The sequence below is a fragment of the Scyliorhinus torazame genome, chromosome 1, assembly GCF_047496885.1.
Source record: "Scyliorhinus torazame isolate Kashiwa2021f chromosome 1, sScyTor2.1, whole genome shotgun sequence".
In the NCBI taxonomy this organism is placed as follows: Eukaryota; Metazoa; Chordata; class Chondrichthyes; order Carcharhiniformes; family Scyliorhinidae; genus Scyliorhinus; species Scyliorhinus torazame.
In genome coordinates this window covers 346,563,317-346,585,944 of record NC_092707.1, presented here as the reverse complement: position 1 = coordinate 346,585,944, position 22,628 = coordinate 346,563,317, and the positions used below count along the sequence as shown (strand labels likewise).

Below are 22,628 nucleotides of genomic sequence, written 5' to 3'. Positions count from 1 at the left end.
GATCTACCCCAGAATACTGAAGGAGGCTGGAGAGGAAATTGCTGAGGCCGTGACAGAAATCTTTGGATCCTCGCTGTCTTCAGGGGATGTCCCGGAGGACTGGAGAATAGCCAATGTTGTTCCTCTGTTTAAAAAGGGTAGCAAGGATAATCCCGGGAACTACAGGCCGGTGAGCCTTACTTCAGTGGTAGGGAAATTACTGGAGAGAATTCTTCGAGACAGGATCTACTCCCATTTGGAAGCAAATGGACGTATTAGTGAGAGGCAGCACGGTTTTGTGAAGGGGAGGTCGTGTCTCACTAACTTGATAGAGTTTTTCGAGGAGGTCACTAAGATGATTGATGCAGGTAGGGCAGTAGATGTTGTCTATATGGACTTCAGTAAGGCCTTTGACTAGGTCCCTCATGGTAGACTAGTACAAAAGATGAAGTCACACGGGATCAGGGGTGAACTGGCAAGGTGGATACAGAACTGGCTAGGCCATAGAAGGCAGAGGGTAGCAATGGAGGGATGCTTTTCTAATTGGAGGGCTGTGACCAGTGGTGTTCCACAGGGATCAGTGCTGGGACCTTTGCTCTTTGTAGTATATATAAATGATTTGGAGGAAAATGTAACTGGTCTGATTAGTAAGTTTGCAGACGACACAAAGGTTGGTGGAATTGCGGATAGCGATGAGGACTGTCTGAGGATACAGCAGGATTTAGATTGTCTGGAGACTTGGGCGGAGAGATGGCAGATGGAGTTTAATCCGGACAAATGTGAGGTAATGCATTTTGGAAGGGCTAATGCAGGTAGGGAATATACAGTGAATGGTAGAACCCTCAAGAGTATTGAAAGTCAAAGAGATCTAGGAGTATAGGTCCACAGGTCATTGAAAGGGGCGACACAGGTGGAGAAGGTAGTCAAGAAGGCATACGGCATGCTTGCCTTCATTGGCCGGGGCATTGAGTATAAGAATTGGCAAGTCATGTTGCAGCTGTATAGAACCTTAGTTAGGCCACACTTGGAGTATAGTGTTCAATTCTGGTCGCCACACTACCAGAAGGATGTGGAGGCTTTAGAGAGGGTGCAGAAGAGATTACCAGAATGTTGCCTGGTATGGAGGGCATAAGCTATGAGGAGCGATTGAATAAACTCAGTTTGTTCTCACTGGAACGAAGGAGGTTGAGGGGCGACCTGATAGAGGTCTACAAAATTATGAGGGGCATAGACAGAGTGGATAGTCAGAGGCTTTTCCCCGGGGTAGAGGGGTCAATTACTAGGGGGCATAGGTTTAAAGTGAGAGGGGCAAGGTTTAGAGTAGATGTACGAGGCAAGTTTTTTACGCAGAGGGTAGTGGATGCCTGGAACTCACTACCGGAGGAGGTAGTGGAAGCAGGGACGATAGGGACATTTAAGGGGCATCTTGACAAATATATGAATAGGATGGGAATAGAAGGATACGGACCCAGGAAGTGTAGAAGATTGTAGTTTAGTCGGGCAGTATGGTCGGCACGGGCTTGGAGGGCCGAAGGGCCTGTTCCTGTGCTGTACATTTCTTTGTTCTTTGTTCTTATCAGCATATCCTTCCATCCGATGTTCTCTCATGTATTTATCTAGCTTTCCTATATGCATCAATGCAACTTGCCTCAAGTATTCCATGTGGGAGCAAGTTCTATATTCTAACCACTGTTCGGGTAAATAGGCTTCTCTTGAATTTCTTACTGGATATTTTTAGTGGCCGTCTTGCATTTCTGGCACCCATTTTGGACACCCAAACATCTTTTCCACATTTATGATATCAAACCTCTTCAAGGGCAGCACGGTGGCATAGTGGCTAGCACAGCTGCCTCACGGCGCTCAGGTCCCAGGTTCGATCCCGGCTCTGGGTCAGTGTCCGTGTGGAGTTTGCACATTCTCCCTGTGTCTGCATGGGTTTCGCCCCCACAACCCAAAAATGTGCAGAGTAGGTGGATTGGCCACACTAAATTGCCCCCTTAATTGGAAAAAATAATTGGGTAATCTAAATTTATTTTAAAAAACCTCTTCATAATTTTAAAGATTTTCACTGGCATGAAGATACTTTATGCATGAAGCGTAAGCGTGATGTGAGCTCTTCTAGCTTCTACTTCTCAAACTCTGTTATTTAAAAATCTTGGTTTACTTTTAAATAATCTTCACTTCCTTGGTCTGTAGCATGGATCTTGTGGATCCTCAGTTAAGTATATACCTATACTGAAAATGCCTGTAGTGACTGAGCACTGGAATTCATCAGTGATTATACTGTGTTTTAGATCGCAAATTGTTGATTTATATTTGTTTAAGACTGTTAATGCACACAACTGTAAAACTAAGCAGGAGTTCAGAGCTACTGGAGCATTAATCTTGACACGATTCCTGGGTTGTTACTGCAGGTACAGTATCTTTATGTATAATTGATTCAGCCATATAAATGCAGTGTTCATTTACAACACTAATGAACAAGGCTATCAATTTAGGTTGTTAAATGTCTCTCTTTATTCTAATCTGAGGAAAACATTGTAATGTTTGCTTTTTTGCTGACAGCTGGCTGCAGAAACTCAAGTTTATGATTAGAATATGTAAGCCACTAAATAATGCTGATTAGTTTTTATATCATGCAGCATAAAATGGAATAAAGAACTAAGCTCCTGCCAAAGCCAATTATGGTATTAAGTTGCTCAAGGGTGAAAGGTACATCTAATCAGATTACTTTCTCTATGTCCAATTAACACTTTGAAAGATAGTGTAAAGATGCAGCTTTTAAAGAAAAGCCAACTGTAGTGTCCACCAAGTGAAGCTATCATGAGGAATCTTTAGGATAGACCTGCACTTGGGGAAATAACTGAATGCCCAATTCTGATGTAAGCTAATTAAATGTGTTCCTTCATGGTTAGCATTTACTAGAGTAAATCAATTTTAGGTAAAAGAGGAATATAAAACATGCTCTGGGTTTACACTATTGAACAAAGCCATGATCTGTCCCCCTGCGGCTCAGACAATGGACAATTTAAAAATTGAAAGGAACATTTCATCTTCCGGTTAGGCACGCTAGTCTTCCAGTCTTAACATTGAATTCAACAACTTCAGCTGATTATCTGTACCCCACCTCGACCCATTTGTTTTCATCCCATTTCATTTTAACTTTTTTTAACCATTTCTTTCTCGTCTTTCTTTATATATATTCACCTCCCCCATTTTATCCACCTTTCGTTACCCTTTCTTCCCCCTTCCCCCACATCTACATTTCAGTTTACCCTGTTAGTTTCTCTGGAGTTTGGCCTTTCACACCTTTTGTTCTCTCTGGGGACTGCCATTAGCACTCTTTCCCCTTGCTTTCTATGGCTATTAGCACCCCGTTTCCCTGGGTTGCTGTGGCTACGACTCATCTTTCATTCTCTCTACAGTATAAATATTTTCCACTTTCTCTGTCTTTAGCTTTGGCAAAGGGTCATCTGGACTCAAAATGTTAGTTCTTTTCTCTCCCTACAGATACTGCCAGACCTGTTGAGATTTTCCAGCATTTTCTCTTTGAATTTAAAAATTGAGATCGATAGCTTTTTGTTTGGCAAGTGTTCAGCCTTAATAATTACATTTTCCAGTTCTTTCCAGCTTCAGTCATCCAGACTCGAAACATTAGCTCCTTCCTCTCTCCACAGATGCTGTCAGACCTGCTGAGATTGTCCAGCATTTTGTTTTTGTTTCAGATTCCAGGAGCCACAGTAATTTGCTTTTATCACCGCCGTTATTAAGGGTTGCAGAACCAAAGAAGGTAGATGAAATTAAGATTCAAATCAGCCATGATCTAATTGAATCGTGGACTAGGCTCAAGAGTCTAAATGTTCTACTCCTTTTCTATTAACTTATACATAGGAACTCGCAATTATGTACAACTTTTCACAACCTCAGGTTTCTCAAAGTATTTTACAAGCAACACAGCATTTTTAAAGTGTAAAGTTGTAATGTAGAAAACATAGCAACCAATTTGAACACAGTAAGGTTGCATAAAAAGCAGAGATAATAAAATAATAACTATGTTGATTAAGAGATAGGACATTTACTTTTGGGTGCCACAGGATTGTTTACGTCCACTTGAGAAGACTGTCTTGTACAAAAGACATCTGCAACAGTGCAACACTCCTTCAGTAATGCACTGAAAAGGTTGCTTGAATTCAGGATGGATCAGAACTTGAACTCATAACTCTTTGAATCAGAGTCAAGAACTGAAACAGGTCTGACACCACGGCCTGGATTTTCAAAGTAAGAAGTCTTACAACACCAGGTTAAAGTCCAACAGGTTTGTTTCGATGTCACTAGCTTTCGGAGCGCTGCTCCTTCTTCAGCGCTCCGAAAGCTAGTGACATCGAAACAAACCTGTTGGACTTTAACCTGGTGTTGTAAGACTTCTTACTGTGCTCACCCCAACGCCGGCATCTCCACATCATGGATTTTCAAATGCATTGGTGTCGGGATCGGAAGTCAATTTTGTGCCACCACTCTCCTGCCTCAAGCCATTTTCAACGTGGGTGGCTCTGGGTCAGATAGTGCTGCCAGGAAGTGATGGAAAGCCAATTTTAAGTAAAGGTGTTGTCCTGGCCCATATTTATCTCTTAGTTAATTCTCATAAATAAGAGACAATGACCAGATAATAACTTGATTATGTGCAAATTGATTGTTGCGTTGACTGTTAAATACTTTACTACATCCTGGAGCTGAAAAGCTATATGTAAATATTCTGGTCAGGCCAATTCATTTCAGGGCCTATTAAAGTTCTTTTCCTGTACCAACTAACATTTAAATCAGCAATGTGGGTGGCCCATGTCAGGACCATGGCCAGGCCAAGATGATGGGGTCAGGGTGAGAAATGAACAGGGGGGAGGGGGGCAATAAATCACATGAGACTCCCATCCAAACCCATAATAGCTACGAGACCACAACTGTGGCTCTTGGCCATCCAGTGGAGGGATTGTCCCTCCACAATCATGGATAGGCAGTTGCAGTCATTTGAAATCAAAATAAACTGACTATTTCTTCAGAATTGCCTCCATGTTCATAATGAATCTGCACCTCTTCCTCAGCTAGTGGGGCTGCCAATGTGTCATTACTGGACAGTCTCCTGTTGGCCCTCCAGTCTCTGAAACTCACCCACCATCCTTAATTGGACTGTGAACCTGTTCCATGCCATATATTGGCCTGTCCCTTTAAATATACTCCTGGGTGTATCTGGAACATATTGTGCAGAATCCGGACCCAAAACTAAACCAGACACCGAGTTCCAACCCAGAATTGCAAATTCTGGTCCACAACAAATTTATGCTGTAATTTGCATGCAACACGATTACTGCCTCTAAATTGCCTGAAATGTTTGAATTCTGCAACAGCACACAATCCTTCCTCCCCAGGAGCTCACTCATGTTTTAAATACATTTTACTCAGCATTGACACCGTCAGTTCTCATCTTAAGTGAAAATCACATGGTCAGTTGCATAATCTAGGCTATGAATTTGAAAGCAACACACATTTTTTTAAAATTGAGTGTCGCTGTCTAGGTCAGCATTTCTTGTTCATCCCTAATTGCTGTGGATCTGGAGTCACATGGCCAGAGTAGGTAAGGATGGTAATTTTCCTTCCCTGAAGGACACGTGTGAACCAAATGGGTTTTTACGACAGTGGTTTCATTAGGCTTTTAATTCCAGATTTTTATTGAATTCAAATTTCACCATCTGTTGTGGTGGGATTTGAACCCGTCCCCAGAGCATTACTCCTGGTCTCTGGATTATTAGTCCAGTGACAATACCACTACATCACTGCCTCCCCAAAGAAGCTGAATAAATTGAACTTTGGAGTTTAGAAGAATAAAAGGTGATCTCATTCAAATCTACATTGGGTTTGATAGGGTGGATGCTGAGAGATTATTTTCATTGGTTGGGAATCTAAAATACAAGGGCACAATCTCAGGATAAGGGGCAAATCTTTTAGGACTGAGATGCGGAGAAATCACTTCACTCAAAGAGATGTGAATCTTTGCAATTATCTATCCCAGAGGGGTGTGGATCATTGAGTACATTTCAGACTGGAATTGACAGATTTTTGGTGTCTCAGGGAATTAAGGGATATGGGAAGTAGGCGGGAAAATGAAGTTAAAGCCAAAGATCACCCATAATCGTACTGAATGGAGGAGCAGGTTTGATGAGCTGTGTGCTGTACTCCTATTTTTTATGTTCTTATAATATGATGACGCCTGAACTTCTGCCTCAACTCCACTTTCCCATCCTCTCCCTATAATCCCTCCATTTTGTAAGGGACCAAAAATCGATCCAAAGTCTACACGGTCAAGCCCCTTCAGATTCCTAGATGATTCAGTTGGACCACTTCTCATTTTTCTAAGCTCCCAAGAGTAGAGGCCGAATTTACTCAGCCTCTCAACACAGGGAAATTCTTTCATCCTAGGAAGCAACCTAACTGAGAGTCGTCAATGCTGTACTGCAACATTTTAGTGCAAAGGTATCCTTGATGCCTTACTGAATTGCTGTTGCTGTTTTACTCCACTATCATTAGACGAATGTCACAAAAAATTATTTCATTGCAACTTCAGTCAAGAAAGAAACCTCACTCTTATCAGTTCAACATTAAAGTTCCATAAATAAGGTCCTCTGATCCATTACACCAGTGATTTACCTTAATTCTATTATAAACTTGTTTTCTACAGCAAATATTACAAAACATATTGCATATTTTCTCCCCTCTCCTCCAAGGAAAGTATGTCAGGTACCACAGATAATGGCCATTCTCCAGTGACCAATTTTCACACAAAACCTGCAAAGTGAGGATTGGGAAGGTTGTTCAAATGAGGAAGTGAACTCCACCCCAACTGCCACAGCATACGTTCCAGCAGCAGTCACCAGATATGTTAAAGGAAGGAAACCTGTCGAGTTTTCTTACTCTCCTTAATATGGAAGAATTGAAGCCACTTGTAATATGCTTGTCGTCAACACTGTCGAGAATAATTTCTGATCTGTTCTGCATCAACCAAGCTTGGGAACATCCTGGTCTTCGTGGCTCAGGCCAACAAATCAGGAATACAATTACCTACTGAGCCATCAGACAGCCTAGCTGCAGTTGATGTATCATTCTTTAGATTCAAGTTACTTTCTCAACAATGTTCTTACATTAAACTCCAAAAATATTTAACATTTCCAAACAAAATTCACATGAATGGGGATTTTATCAATTTAATAATCAATGAAACATGCCTTTTTCTTAGTTTATTGTCTTTAAGGCTGGGGATTCAACTTAAGGACTCTTGTTGCTTTGTGTTACAAATTTTCAATTTGCTAATCTTAAAAAATACATGACAAAAATTATGAAGGTTTCATCTTTGGCAGGACAGCAGTTAAATAACTGTTCACAAAGTATACTTCCTTTTATAAGAAATAAACCCCACATCTCAAAACATTTAATGCCAATCTTCTGCCATCATTTAAGAATTCAAAGATTCTTACTATTACTGTACTGTCTAGGAATATCTATCACAGACTCAGTTACTTCTCGTGCAAAGAATATCAAAATAAATAATTACAACACAATAGTCAAATAAACTGTAATATTGAGAAATGGTGGCCACTAGCCTGCAGTGCTACAAATTTGAATACACAGATAATCTTCAATAAATTAAAAGAAAAAATCAACACAAATTGGTTTTGTTGAATTCTTTGGCTCATTTGACAAGTTGATTCAGTGTTTGTTAGTATCCAACTAAAATACTTTTTAATAATTCATTCAGATCATGTTTTACCATGCTTTATATATAGGTACTGAACCAACATAACAAAAATAACTTTGACATTTCCTTTTTCTTTTTTTTTTTACAAAAAATCTTTATAAATATTTTAAAAATGTGTACAAAGCATTTCTAAGGAGGACCCATAGCTGGACACTACACAAATCAGAAAATTTAAAGCAAAAGACGCTGTACCATTTAATCCATAAGTGAAATTTTCTTCTTGTGAAGTCAGTTTGTAAGGCCTCACTAATCTAATGGTGTACTTTGTGCTCCTCACTTATGCACGGAAGCTTACTGCTGCATGTGCAAGACAAAAATAAGTCTGCAAAACGGGAATGCAATCATCATTTCTTAGATCTAGAATCTAGTGGATCACAATATGGACATCCACACTGCGCTTTCTATTTAGGCCTTTTAAGACCTAAAGCAGCCTTCCTTAAACAACCATACTTAGTGGTATTAAAAATGGAAAATGAATAATGAAGTGAGCTTTCACTTCAGCATCAACAGTTCCAGTTTTAAATTTTGATTTAAATGGGAATGTTGCTCATCAACTATTCAAAAATTAACTTCTTGGCACTCGATTTTCAAAAAGTCTTACATAAAATGAAGGACAAAAGGAACCAAAAAAATAACACTTACACATTAAGGTATGAATAAAAACATGAATTACTACCACAAACTGAAAAGCACTCTTGAAATTGAAGAGTACATTTTGCATGAAATTAGAGCTTTCAAAACAAAACTCAATAAAATTTAATATTCTTAACGACTTTTAAACAAAAGACTTAATGTGCACCTTGTGCCACCATAATTATTTTCAAAGTACAAACTACAATGGACCTTCCTAAGCTCAAACTAGTTTGCTTCAAAATAAATCTATATCCTAGTTTCTACTCCATTTATCCTCTTTCCAGGAACACTAAGTGTGCCTGTTCTCAATGCCGAGGAACATGCTACTTTATCCCTAGAAATAGTCAACACAGCTGACAATCATTTCTGTTCCTTCATGGTCACATTATCAGCATTCCAGTATGCTATTCACTGCTGCTTCTAAGATGGAGTCCGTTTCTCTGATGCCCTCATTATGATCTGGGATACATTTTTCTATATAGTTCTCCACAGGAGCTAAGGCTGAAAAATGAGGAGTTTCAACTTCAGTCGAGTTATTTTTGATGACAGCACTGTCAGAAGGTTTCTGAGCTTGTTGTAGATCCAAAATGCTATTGATTGCACTCTCCAAATGTTCATGGAGTGATGTGTCACATTGTGCTTCTTTTGCATCTTTAGTCTGTGTACATGTAAAGTCCTGAAGTTGAGAATTCTTAGCACTTTTGTTTTGTGACTGGTCATGCCAAGGTAACTGTGAGTCACCCTCATTATGTTCCAATTTAACGGGATTACTAATTTGATTAATAACAGGGTTCAATGCTTCCTTCATTAGACCTTCTGCAGTGACTTTATCGCAAGAATTACGATGCTTTTCCTCAACACTAGACATACATTCTTCTCCTTTACATACTTGGACAGTTCCAACAACAGGTTCACAAACCTTTGTGCTTTGAGTCTGTACGTAACCAGATGTGGGAGCAGCAGTAATTTTATCACCTTTCTTTCCAGTATCTGACCGTTCTTGAGTTTTTGAAGATTTACTTTGTGTTCCAACTCCATAGGCTGTCTCTGGATGGATTGTTAGTTTGAGCCCTTTGCTGCTGCTGTAGGATTTAGCAGTGCATGGGCTGTTAGTGGGAGAGTTTGTGGTTGTCTTGACCCCACTTGCCGTAGAAGAAGCAAAATGAACCAGTCTTGAGGATTCACTTTTCTGGTTGATAGAAGCATTTTCTGGTGTAGACTCCTTGCTATTACTTCCTGAAGTCTTATGTGGCCTCATCTCTGCAGTTCGTGGTTGTGTTTCAGCTACTGGTTTTACCAAAACAGTAGAGGAACAACAGAAGTTTGCCAAATAGCCATCTAAATAAAGGGAAAAAATAAAGAATGATGTGGATCACAGCAGGATAAAATGTAATTGTCACTGGATGGTAATGAGCAATATTTTCAACCCACCTATAGGCCCTTTAGATTGCTTAATAAAAGATAAAAACATGTGGGACTTTGATTTATAGTAGCAAATCAGCCATTCCTAAGCAACACCAAAATTAGAAGAGCATGGCTGGGAGCCTCTGGAAACGGCCCAACATTCTTTTAAAATTTCTATCTTAGTCTATGTAACCAAATTGCTTTACAACTGATTGTTTAACCTACAGTGTTTTTAAAATGTTTTAATACTACCCTTACTACCCTTGCAATCTTAGACATCAAGAACACACTGGCATTCTTAGTGCCATGTGTTATTACCAAGAGGAATGTCATACGATGATAAATTCTATGATTTATGATTAGTATGAAAATGTTTGCCCATATTAGTAGGCACATATACACACTGTCGCTCTTGGTTAGAAATCCAGATGTGGCAGAGAGAGGGGGCCGGGAGCCAGCAGACCAATTTATCAACCTAGTATGCCGAAATATGATCAGTGTCCTAATCTTTCATTAAATTAATCTGTCCATTAAATTTGTACTTCATTTAATAAAGGAAACATATTATAATAAATTGACAAAGCAAGTTAGCTAGGATGTCTAATAAAAATGCACTGTTCAATTTATCAAATCATCTTAACTACATTCCTGTAAATGGCTATTAATTTCTTGGTCTGTGTTGTTAATTATAAGTTCCATTGTCCCCCAACCACTGCAGGATCTTCATCATGACTTTCTACTCGCATACTTTCTTCTACAAACGAGGAGAGGGTGCTTTGCCTCTCCTTGGTACTTTTCAATAAACAGAACTTGTCAGATACTTCACAGAATTTTAGAAATTGAGCATGCCATGATATGAGCTTGTAGGAAATTTTTCATAATTTTATTGTTTAAAAAAATTGTTAAAAACGATTTGTATTTCAGATAATCTTATGAACATCTAATGATCAAGACTACTACAGTACCCACCAGAATCCTCCAAAGAAAAGCGCTTGTCCTGGATAAGGGTTGCTTTCTCATCCTGATTGAATACGCGGTCAATCATCACCATTTCAGCAGATGGATTTACTCGCTAAAGCCAAACAAATAAAAATTACTGTAATTTGTCAAAAATGTGTTCATGTTTTCATTTATTTATTAGCATACTAAAAAGTATCTCTTCTGTATGTGCAGTATTTAGGACTGTCCGCCGCCAGTGCAAATCCTGTTGTCTGCAAAATCTTGCAAAAGGGTCTAATAGGATTTGCGCCAATGAGACCTCAGTTTGAGATCTTCTCCCCCCCGCACCCCCCCAGAAGTTATGTGATCAGGTTCACACCCAGAAATGGCATGAACCTGACTTCAATACATTATAATATTTTAATATATACTTCCTAGGCTTGACGCCGTAACATCCACCCACGCCTTATCCTCCCACCCAGTCAGCGTGACATCATGCCAGCGCGAAACACTACTGGTTTTCAAAAATGAGATCCAGTCATGATGACCACGAAATGGGTGCCGAGGTGAGTATAGCCCCTGGGTGGTGAGGGGCATGGTTGTGCAGTGCCGTGGCACTGAAGTGGCATTGCCTCTGTATCTGTAGGAGGGCCAGGGGAACGTATTTTAAACGCAGTTTGGGGCACCCTTCAAACACGGTATCGCGATCTTTGTGGAGTTGGCCTTGCCGACTGTATCAGGTCCTGCTCCGCCAGTGATGTCGCAAATCACACACCCAGATTTTCTAACTGCCAGAAAACAAGTCTGAAAATGTGGCTGCCTTTCCAGAGAGACACACGCTGGTTTTCAGTCAGACCCTGACACTGTATCATTTATTGGGAAAACTCCACTCAAGGAGTACATTCATTTCAATGCTATTAATGTAATTTATCCAATTCTGTAGACCTAGTTTTCCCACACTCTATAGCTTACATCCATGTGGTTACACTACGGGCATGCTTCTCCCAAAAAGGAACAAAGTCCCCAGTGAGCACATTTAGCCACGTGTTTCCTGGCGCTCGCAGTGCTTACCATTGCATCGTCCAATAACAGTCTTCTATACTTGCTGAGCATCATCTGAGTGCGTTTCAGCAATTGTACTGAGACAGTTTCAAATTCATTATCCACTAGTTAAAAAAATGAATAGAATTAGTATCAAATGCCAATGCTACAGCATTGTAAATAAAATATTGATTGTCTTTCTGTCTTTCAAAATTTATGCTAGAAGCAATCAAATGTTGATTTTACTTTTGTGCAGCTAAGATCTGTGTGAGTGGATCGACCCAATACATGGAATTAATGGGTTGTTCATTTCTACTTTCTCCTTTATGTTTGTAGAGAGTTTCTGCAGTATTGCCTGCCAATCTAAGGTATCTGGATATGGAGATACATAAACCTACATTGCTAATGTTTTCGAAAGTATCTTGAAAACATCTTATGTTGCTCTGCTGGTAACTTTTTGACTTTCCACTAATTAAAAGTGCCAATTTCAGGTCAATGAAATGTCTAATATCAATAGAGACTGCTCCATAAAATAAATCACTAACAGAGGGTGAAAGTGACATGCTATCATATTTCCACATTCTTTGACTATTTTCCAAAGAAAGGATATGAAATTTTACAAAAATACTTGTACAGGTTTGTTTTAAAGCATAGTGCATTCACGCAAGTTTTTTTTAATGGTTATTTCACATCTCAGATTTAAGATATGCAGTCATGGGAGGATCTAGGCATAAATATGAAACAAATACTTTCACAGAGTTATAGCTGTCTTTCATAGGGATAAATTCAAAGGAAGCATAGATAACAATGATTAAATTTCAGAAAATTTCAGAACCAGTGTGCCACATAAAATGAAACATAGTTGATCATTAATACTCTCTATTCCCACAATAATGTTTCATTTGAACTCAGCAGGAACAATTGCCAATTTAGGCTGGCAGATGTTGTTCCATAAGTGGGAGAAAGAGTGATGGAGCATTAAGAGCCTGATACTGAATTTAGGTTTTTTAAAACAGAAAACTGTGAAAGCTAAAGGCAGTCAGGCAACCATAAAACCATAAGACATAGGAGCAGAATTAGCCACTCTGCCCATCGAGTCTGCTCCGCCATTCAATAATGGCTGATATTTTCTCCTCCCAATTCTCCTGCCTTCTCCCCATAACCCCTGATCCCCTTATTAATCAAGAACCTATCTATCTCTGTCTTAAAGACACTCAGTGATTTGGCCTCCACAGCCTTCTGCAGCATGAGTTCCATAGATTCACCACCCTCCGCCTGAAGAAATTCCTCCTCATCTCTGTTTTAAAGGATCGTCCCCTTAGTTTGAGATGGTGTCCTCTGGTTCTAGTTTTTCCTACAAGTGGAAACATCCTCTCCACGTCCACTCCAGGCCTCGCAGTATCCTGTAAGTTTCAATAAGATCCCCCCCATATCCTTCAAAACTCCAGCGAGTACAGACCCAGAGTCTTCAATCATTCCTCATATGACAAGCTGATCATATGATCATTCCAGGGATCATTCTTCTGAACCTCCTCTGGACCCTTTCCAAGGCCAGCACATCCTTCCTTAGATATGGGGTCCAAAACTGCTCACAATACTCCAAATGGGGTCTGACCAGAGCCTTATACAGCCTCAGAAGTATATCCCTGGTCCTGTATTCTAGCCCTCTTGACATGAATGCTAACATTGCATTTGGCTTCTTAACTGCCGACTGAACCTGCTCATTAGCCTGAAGAGAATTGTGAACAAGGACTCCCAAGTCCCTTTGTGCTTCTGCTTTCCAAAGCATTTTCCCATTTAGAAAATAGTCTATGCCTAGATTCCTCCTTCCAAAGTGCATAACCTCACACTTTTCCACATTGTATTTCATTTGCCACTTCATTGCCCACTCTCCTAGCTTGTCCAAATCCTTTTCAGCCCCCTTGCTTCCTCAATACTACCTGTCCCCCTATAGATCTTTGTATCATCTGCAAACTTAGCAACAGTGCCTTCAGTTCCTTCTTCCAGATCATTAATGTAAAACAAAGGATTGCAAGAAAGATGGAATACAAGAAAAAGGAGTTAGAAAATTAGCTTTAAGTCAAGTAAGTGGCAGAGTGTACTATTTTCATTGTTTTTAATATTATTCACAAAGACAGATTACATTGATGGAAATAATGAATTCAATCAGAAGTGTTGCACAATATGTTCAATTGATAGAAAATAAATCAGCTTAACGATTTATATTAAATCGCTTCTCACCAACTGTTCAGTCAGTCTTCCTTCAGGCTAGAAACACACGTATGATAGGCAAGAGTATCTGATTCAGATCACATAACTACTATTACCTCACTAGGAGGTTAAGCTAGGTACAGGTTATATAAGGCAGTGTAAATCAATACCCATAAGAGATGCTCAAAACATTTTAAGGGAGTAATGAACCAGAGATAGATTCTACTCCTGAACAACTGAATCCACAATAGTAGTTAAGATCCTAAAGATCTAGGCCACGATTTAGCAGCCCTGTTAGCCCCAGGCGCAAATCCCGTAATAGCAGCTAAATCTCCCAGCCAAAAACAGGATTTGCGGTGACGAGATTTCCAAACGCGATCTTCCCATCCCAGCCAGGAAGGGCGGGACCTTGATTTACATATTTTAAAATAAATCTGAATATTATAGGGTTTAACGCCACTACTTCTGCCCTCACTGTATCGTTCCACCTAGCTGGTGTGACATCACACTGGCATGAACTGATTTTCAAAAGCAAAAGCGCACAGGTAAGTATAGCCCCCCTGGGTGCTGAGGCACATGGCCGTTCAGGGTGGGCCCTCTGGGGAGCCCCATTAAGGGGCTTATGTGTGTTGAGGGGGTGGGGGGAGGAATTGATATTTGCGCGATGGTAGTGGGGAGAAGAGTGCCACAGTGCCTGTGAAAGTGGGGTGAGTGCCCGATGCCTTGGGGTAGAGAGTGCCCCAATGTTTGTGGCGGGGGCTCCTCCGTGTCCACGGGGGATTAAATAAAAATGGAGCCCCAATCTCGGAGGAGCCGACCGATCAGGCCCACCCCGCCAGAGTCACAGCGTAAACCATGCCCCCAGGTCTGCTGTGCACAGAGTGCCTGAAAATCTGAAGTGAAAACTCAGCTGTGCATCAGAAGAGATACACGCCGGTTTTCACTCTGAACCGGACACTGGCAAACATTGGGAAAATTCCGCCCCACGAGTTGATGACAGTAAACGATAATCACTTTATTAGGTTGTTTTGGTAATCAAAAACACTTCACACAAACTATGTTGTGAAGTCTTTGATTCCTTTTCTGTGAACAGAGGAAAGTAAGAGACATAGATAACTGATGTCAGCTTTCTTAAGTATAAAGCTATACGGTAATTTGGCTCAGCAAACTGAGACCAACGGGTTACACTTGCTGGTGGACAGTCCCACGTCACTTTACTGAAATCAAACTAAATGACTTGCTGTTTTGGGAATTGTGGTGTATTCTTTAGTTCGTATTATTACACAAAGTTAAGCTGTATTGACTAAAGTAAGTATTTCCAATCCCACGTTCACTTTATGTGAAATAACATAGTCTACTGCTGTGCATCAAGAGGGCTCAGTTGGCTGGACAGCTAGTTTGTGATGCAGAGTGAAGCCAGCAACACCGGTTCAATTCCTGTATTGGCTGGTGTTATTCATGAAGGCCTGCATTCTCAACCTTGCTCCTCGCCTGAGGTGTGGTGATCCTCAGGTTAAATCACCACCAGTCAGCCCTCCCCTCAAAGGGGAAAGAAGCTTATGGTCATCTGGGACCAACAAAAGTAAAACAAAAACTTATCAAGCGTTACCACATCAACGTGTTTACTTGATCTGCCTTCAGGGAGACTGAGCATACATGCCGAAGACATAAGTACATAGTTCAGGTAACACAGAGAAACTACTGTTACCACGTCCAAACCCCACCTCGTGCTACTATTCTAAAAATAAGTACAGGACAGCACAAGTAAATCCTTACATGTAAGAGCACAATATGCTTACAGGAGCAACAATGCCACTGAATTGAAGAAAGTATCTAAAGCAGATCGGAATCGGAAATAATGATACTAAGGGCGCGATTCTCCCCCAGAATTTCTAAGTTAATTTGAGGTGGGTTTTTCAGGGAGTTCCCCACTACTATTCAATCATAGTCACTTATTTGGGCCCTGGGGTGTTTCTCACCGATTTACCCCATACTTCGAATTCCTTTTAGCACTGGGGAGCAGAACTCCGAGATTGGGCCGCCATTTTGAAAGGGTGACCCGATATCCAAGTGAGCTTGTGCATCCCCCACAGCTCCACCCATGGGCAATGGCACCCCCACACACATGGACACTACCCCACACCCCTAAGTGAGTACACCACGCTATAGGGTCCCTGGTGGTTCCCATCTCTTCCAGGCCACACAAACCCCGTAACAGCATTCCTTCCCTTCTAGGAATCCCCACCAATCACCCGTCCAAACTCCCGGAGGCCCCAACTTACCTGCCCTACACTCCCCCACCCTTTAATCCCCTCCTCCCCATCACCCTCATTTCATGGGCATGGCCCCCTCGCCCCCAGCCCTTGGCAGTGCCACCCTGGCACACGTGCACTGCCATCCTGACACCCAGGAAGTGCTCCTGCTGGCTTGGCAGTGCCATCCGGGTACCTTGGCAGTGCCCGCCCCTCCCCCAGGTGCCGTTCCACCTGGGCCACGTTTGTGTGGGCTAGCACTGAGGCCAACACAGGCAGAAACCAGCAGGTGCACTCCTGATGAGCGATCCCCGGCAACAATCGCAACATTTGGGACAAACAAAGCTAAGCCAGACTCCCCGGCGCCAGCAGGAGCCAACACAAAAGAGGTTAACGGACACCTCAAGACCGCCCATTGATCAGGGAACAGCTCCAGTATTGAAGAAATCGAACCAAATGATTGGAACGAAGTCCAATCACTTGGAACCAGGTATAGGGTCCGCCCCGAAAGGCGGGAAGCCCCTGGGGACTATAAAGTTAAGCCCCCAAGTTCAAATCGTTCTTCTTGACCGGGTCACACAGCAACGCGAACCAACCTTGACCGTGACCGGTTCAACTGCCACCGAGATCCAGTAAGTCTTAAGTCAACGCTCGCTACGAGATAGGCGCTCCTAGCTACCAATCCGTGCCAACTTCGAATCCCGCAGACTCAGAACCCGAACAAAAGGCCATTTGTTCCCTTGACCTGGTGGGCCTGTCCGAAGCTAAGTATAGGCCTGTTAGTCGTAGAAGTAGCTTAGACGTAGAATTTGTGCATGAGTAGCGATTACTGTGTATAGTAAATGTGCTTTGATTTGAATCTTATTAATCGGTGTATTGAGTTATTGATCATTACTTGGACTTGAACCTCGTGGTGGTATCATAAAGATACCTGGCGACTCGAGAGCAAAGATTATAAAACAGAGCCAATTGATCCAACCAAAATTTAGCAACAGTGTGGGCTAGCACTGATCGGCTCCTGGCTGTAGCCTCCCTGGGGAGGCCGGTGGATCCCGGGCAGGTAGGTTGTAAGTAGGTTTATGACCTACTTCCGCAAATGTTATTCGGTACCACCCATTTGGGGCGGAGTTCCAACTCCGATGTCTCGTGGGACTTTGGAGAATCTCGCGAGGCGCGGAGACTGTCGGGAGGCTCGCTGCAGGCCTCTCCCGGTATTCTCTGGCCACGTTGTGCTTTCGCTTGAGCACAACGCTTCCGGAGAATCGCACCCTAAGATTCACTAAGGTGTTGTGTTGATAGTTAAGTATTATCCTTCTATGAACTATGTCCTCATCTGGATTGAAAAAATATAAAAGTGTTGTCTTCTACTCATTAGATACTCTATGACCAGCTTTGTAATCGTTATATGGAGATGCCGGCGCTGGACTGGAGTGGGCACAGTAAGAAGTCTCACAACACCAGGTTAAAGTCGAACAGGTTTATTTGAAATCACAAGCTTTTGGAGCGCTGCTCCTTCACCTGATGAAGGAGCAGCGCTCCGAAAGCTTGTAATTTCAAATAAATCTGTTGGACTTTAACCTGGTGTTGTGAGACTTCTTACTACAGCTTTGTAAAGGTGGTTTTGTTAGTGCTCATTGACAGAGAGCCTTTATTAACACAGCATCAATACGTATACGTCACTGTGGAACAGATAATATGGTCTTGGCAGAATAGCACGGAGTTAAATGTTGTTTGGGTGCTATTTGAGCTCATATTGGAAGGTGCAAAATATCAGGCGCACCCTTAAAGCTGTCCTGCCACAAATAATGGATTGAAATGGTTATCACAGGAATTAACACAGAACTGTGCTAATCACTTAAAACTGCTTTGGCTATGCTGCTGCTGGAGAACCTGAAAACATGAGTGTTACCTAATAGTGAAGGGCAGCTGCAGAGAAATCTGGATGGCAATGACATAAATAATCAAAGTTGTCTCACCGGAATAATGAAGCTGGGAGAAGGCGAGGAAGAAATTTACTGGTCTCCGGAAATTTGCTACATTAAATACCTCTCATGTTGTGTGTTTTTTATTGCATTGCCATATAATGCCCGCTATCATCTTTCACTGTAAGCTTGGTTCAACATTACTCAGAATACACAGCACTCTAGCAGCTGCTCATTTCTATTCAAATGCACAGTTCTAGTTTGAGTCCTCCTTTAGCTGCTCAGGTGAGATCAGGACCTTAGATGGCTTGATTACAAATTAAGTATGAAACCAATACATACACAGACATTTGTGAGTGTGCCAAACACTTCACAAAGTTTGAAGTCAACTACAGCGAAGTCCATTACCCAGATCTGTGATCTGATCTAAGCAAACTATAAAGTACCGGGTAGAGTGTGGCCACTGCATGATCACCTACATTGTAGGTCCCAGTAACAGAGATTTTAAGTTCAATTCTGTTTTGAACAATCTAACTAGGCACATCCCTTTGCTTAAAATATACAACCGTCATTTTTTTTGTCTGGGTTCAGTTGCAGAGAGAACATTGAGTATTCTTGCTCCCAAGGGTTAACCATCCAGTCTTATTGTCCCTCCAAGTAATGGAGACAATACCGATTGCTGCAAAATCAAGAAAACACAAATCTACCCAAATAGTGGGCATGCACATACGTAACTTTATGCTTATGATTCACAGACTTATTTAGTCAAGTGAAACCTTGTTCTACTTCTGAAAATGTGGGGATGAAGTAGGCATCCACATGACCATATTTGTGTCATCAATAATGCCCTGCACATTAGGAGAATGTGCAGCAGTCCTCTCTCTTGCTGCCTGTTTCCATCCAGAAAAATAATGAAATAATTCGTTCTGGCAAGAAAGGCATCGGTCATCTACTTGGAGTACTACTGGTTGGTGCAATTTGGCATATTTCCCTGCCGTTGCTGGAAAGGGCCCAGTAGCATTGAAGTTAAAGGCTGTGGTTACCTTGACAGCCACTGGCAGAGTTGTTCACATCATGCAACTTGAGACGAGAGTTGTGAGACAAGAGCGAATGCGGCAAGCCCACTTCAGTGCAAACAAACCTCCCTCTTAAGTTTCCTCAGATCCTCGTCTTCCTTCTCTATAACCAGCAAATAGACAGATTTACCCAGTAGGATGTCCATCTTAAAAACTTATGTCGTTGAATAAATTGCAGCTGCCACCAAGCCACCACAAACAGAAAATAGGGAGCTGCTGAAAAATCAAAAAATGTAAGAACTAAGCTACTCTTGAAACCTGCAAGGAATGGGACAAAAACAATGCAAAAGAATTGAATGAACACGGAGTGCTGCAGCAAAACAAGTTACCTCTTCTTTAGAATGCACTGTTCAAAATGGGTAAAGCGGCTTCCCAGGCAGTACTTGTTTTAAAACAGTTCTGAATGACTTCAGTGTATTTCTAATTTTGTATACGTGAGAAGATATCAACAGGTAATTTAAATGAATTTACATAAAGTTCAATGTCTGAATGAGGGAATGCACAAAAAGCATGACTGTCATCTGTTCTGAACTCGAAGTCTGACGACAGAATGATACTTTGTGTATTTTAGGAGAGCAAGTGACCTAAATATTTGTTGCTACCAATCACACATTTAATTTTACAATATAGAACTATATCACAATGGCCATGAAATTGAAGAGGGCTCAAAAACAGATGCAGGAGTCACAATTTGAGATTACCCCACACATTTTATCTGCATCAGAAGCACTTTGTGCTGCCTAGTAATTTGTAACCAGCACTAAAGTGTATTGTTGGGTGATTGCACACCTGAGCGGGGGCACAAAATCACAAGAGGCTAGCACAAGTTAAAGCAAGCTGTCACTACCCCTCATAAAGGGGTGAAGGCAATGTAGCTCGAACAGGAGCTAAAAATCACACCAAGTGAATTTGATGTTGGGAACACATAATAATGGAAGAGAATGGACTCCAAGATTTTTCAACACTACATTCTCACAGGATGACAGCATTTCTCCTCCCAATTCTACTACTCCATCAGTCCCTGTCAGCCAGCCAGCCCAAACTACTGCCACCAATTCAGAAATGGCACAGTCTGAGGCATGGCCTACTAGGGCCAGAGCTGCACACGGTTATCCTGCAAGGCCATCTGCAGTCTCTCCAACTGAAAGAGCTGCCTTCCACCAGCCATGCTGCACCTACTGGGGGTCTAACAGCATCGAAGCCCTAGGACAACCAAAGGCACATGGAAGACAGGCACTATGGAAATGCAGAAGGGTAATTAGTTTATGTTTATATGCAATGTGGCATGGCTTGATAGATAAATTTAGTTTGGAATGTTTATTTTGCAGTGGATTTTTTTTTCATTGTGACAAAGCGGACACTGTGTTGGCCAGAACATATGGAAGGTAAGATGTTAGACTGGTGTAAATGGGTAAGTGGGATTGCATTCACTTGCAAGGCAGTCAGTTGAGCATAGTCAGAAAGGAACTTTGTTGATATCCTCATCATCATCATCTCTCTCTCTCTCTCTCTTCCCACCCCCACCCCACACACACACACACACACACACACACACACACACAGTAGCTAATCTCTGGTTTGTCGTGGTGGCTGAAATGCAGATGGTATAGTGTGGACTGCCGCTGAATAAAGGCATCACGGCTGCTGCCAGGATTCCTCACATTGATCTGTGCTGCATACAGTTACACAACAGTTGAACATCAAGGGAGTTGATTCCCTTCCAATTGGGGCACATCTAAGAGTTGACATGCAGTGTGTACAAAATATGAGAATTCAGTGGCACCATGGGAACACTTCAATCTTTGCGGAGCTATGTGTTCAATTTGCTTCACTCTGGCAATAGAGAATGAAATGTATTCAACTCTTTTGGAATACAGAGCCTCAGTGACTTCCCTTACACCAAGGTGCATGGCAAACTGGGAGATGTTGCAATATCACCTGCTCCAGTCTGGAAGGAGTCAAACATATTAAAGTTCATGGTATGGTTGCCTCCGTAGACACGGTAGTGCTATACTTGCCCTGCTCTAAGGCTGCAACAGATAGCAGATTTCAGCGAGGACATCCTTAGTGGAGCCATCCGACACATCATGCCTGCTGAGATTCAGGCAAGAGATTTTCTACCTGCTAGAGCCCTTCTCCTCCTCCTTCCTCTTCCAGCAGTTTGTCCTGATGTGTCACCTCTTCTCATTCTCCCTAGCTTGCTCTAGTCCAAAGGAGATACACACTTTTGTTCCCTTGTCTGGGAAAAGTGGTTTATGTAACAGAATCCTTGAAATCAAGACAAGTGCTTCAACACATACCACACCACTGTCCCTATAAACCATGGCTACTTTAAACAACTGCAGAAAGCAACAAACATTTCTACTATCAGAGCAACAGCCAACAGAAATCAGTCAGCAACTAAGCCAAATGTAATTGATGATCTCTTTAAGTAGCACTGGTGTGGGGTCCTTCCTGCTGCTAAAGGCATGTTCAGTGCACAAGATTAAGAGAGGACATTAACTGGTGTTGAGCTCCAAAATGAAAGCACACTGGTAACAAAACGGTGTTTACACACCGATTGACAAAACAATCTGCTTACTGTGGTTTCTTTTGGTGGACACTATGTGCACACTTAACACCGTCACGTAAATGGCATCCAGCACCAGAAGTGTGCGTACCTGCGCCATGGATACCTTTTGGAGGTAAAATAGAACTAAACCAGTTTCTTTATTTGCACTTCATCACATTTGTTTTGAACTTTCAAGTGTGCAACTACACATAATAATGCAAATGCTAACTGTTTCACATTTGCTACTAAAACCTCCAGAAGAACCTTACAGTTGTAGTTGGTCATTATTATCAACAATGAGAGCATAAAGGACTTTGAAGAGGCTAGGAGTAAATAATTTTCAAGTATTGTACACTACAATATTTCTAAAGTTCTACATGAAACTATATAAAAATATAGTTTAATACATTTGATATTGAAAGGCTATCGAAATACCTTTTTGAAATTCCTCTTGGGAAGGCAGATTCCCTTGGAACACATGATATGGAAGAAGCCGTTGCATGGCATCTTCCAGTGAACTGAAGGGTGTTTTATAGTCAGGTTGCAGAACATTTCTTTGCTCTTCTTGCAATTGCTGAAGAGTCCTTAAATATAAACATAAAAAGGAAATATCAAGGTAAGACTACTTGTCAATTGTGCAGTTTTTAAAATATCTTGCTCATTTTAAACAATCAACATAAAACTAATCGCTAAAATTATATGTTCTGTGCTTTAGCTATACAGATGGTAACTGTGTGCTTACAAAACAACTATTAGAAGTGCACTTTTCCCAATGGCCAGGGGGAGGTGGTAATGGGGGTTAAATTAGGCCCCTTAGCT

At 41.5% G+C, this 22,628-nt stretch overlaps 1 protein-coding gene across 11 annotated transcripts in view; it reads right to left on the bottom strand.

The window, feature by feature from the left end:
- Window positions 1-7,203: 7,203 nt before the first annotated feature.
- Window positions 7,204-22,628, bottom strand: part of bicral (BICRA like chromatin remodeling complex associated protein) — a 117,123-nt gene continuing 101,698 nt past the window's right edge. For all 11 annotated transcript variants that reach the window (XM_072510153.1, XM_072510175.1, XM_072510170.1 and 8 more), the window contains 4 exons: window positions 22,245-22,393; window positions 11,828-11,922; window positions 10,787-10,889; window positions 7,204-9,751 (listed from right to left, as the gene is read on the bottom strand). In XM_072510153.1, the coding sequence (XP_072366254.1) occupies window positions 8,802-9,751; window positions 10,787-10,889; window positions 11,828-11,922; window positions 22,245-22,393 (1,297 nt within the window). In that variant the 3' untranslated portion in view covers window positions 7,204-8,801. The remainder of the gene's footprint in view (window positions 9,752-10,786; window positions 10,890-11,827; window positions 11,923-22,244; window positions 22,394-22,628) is intronic.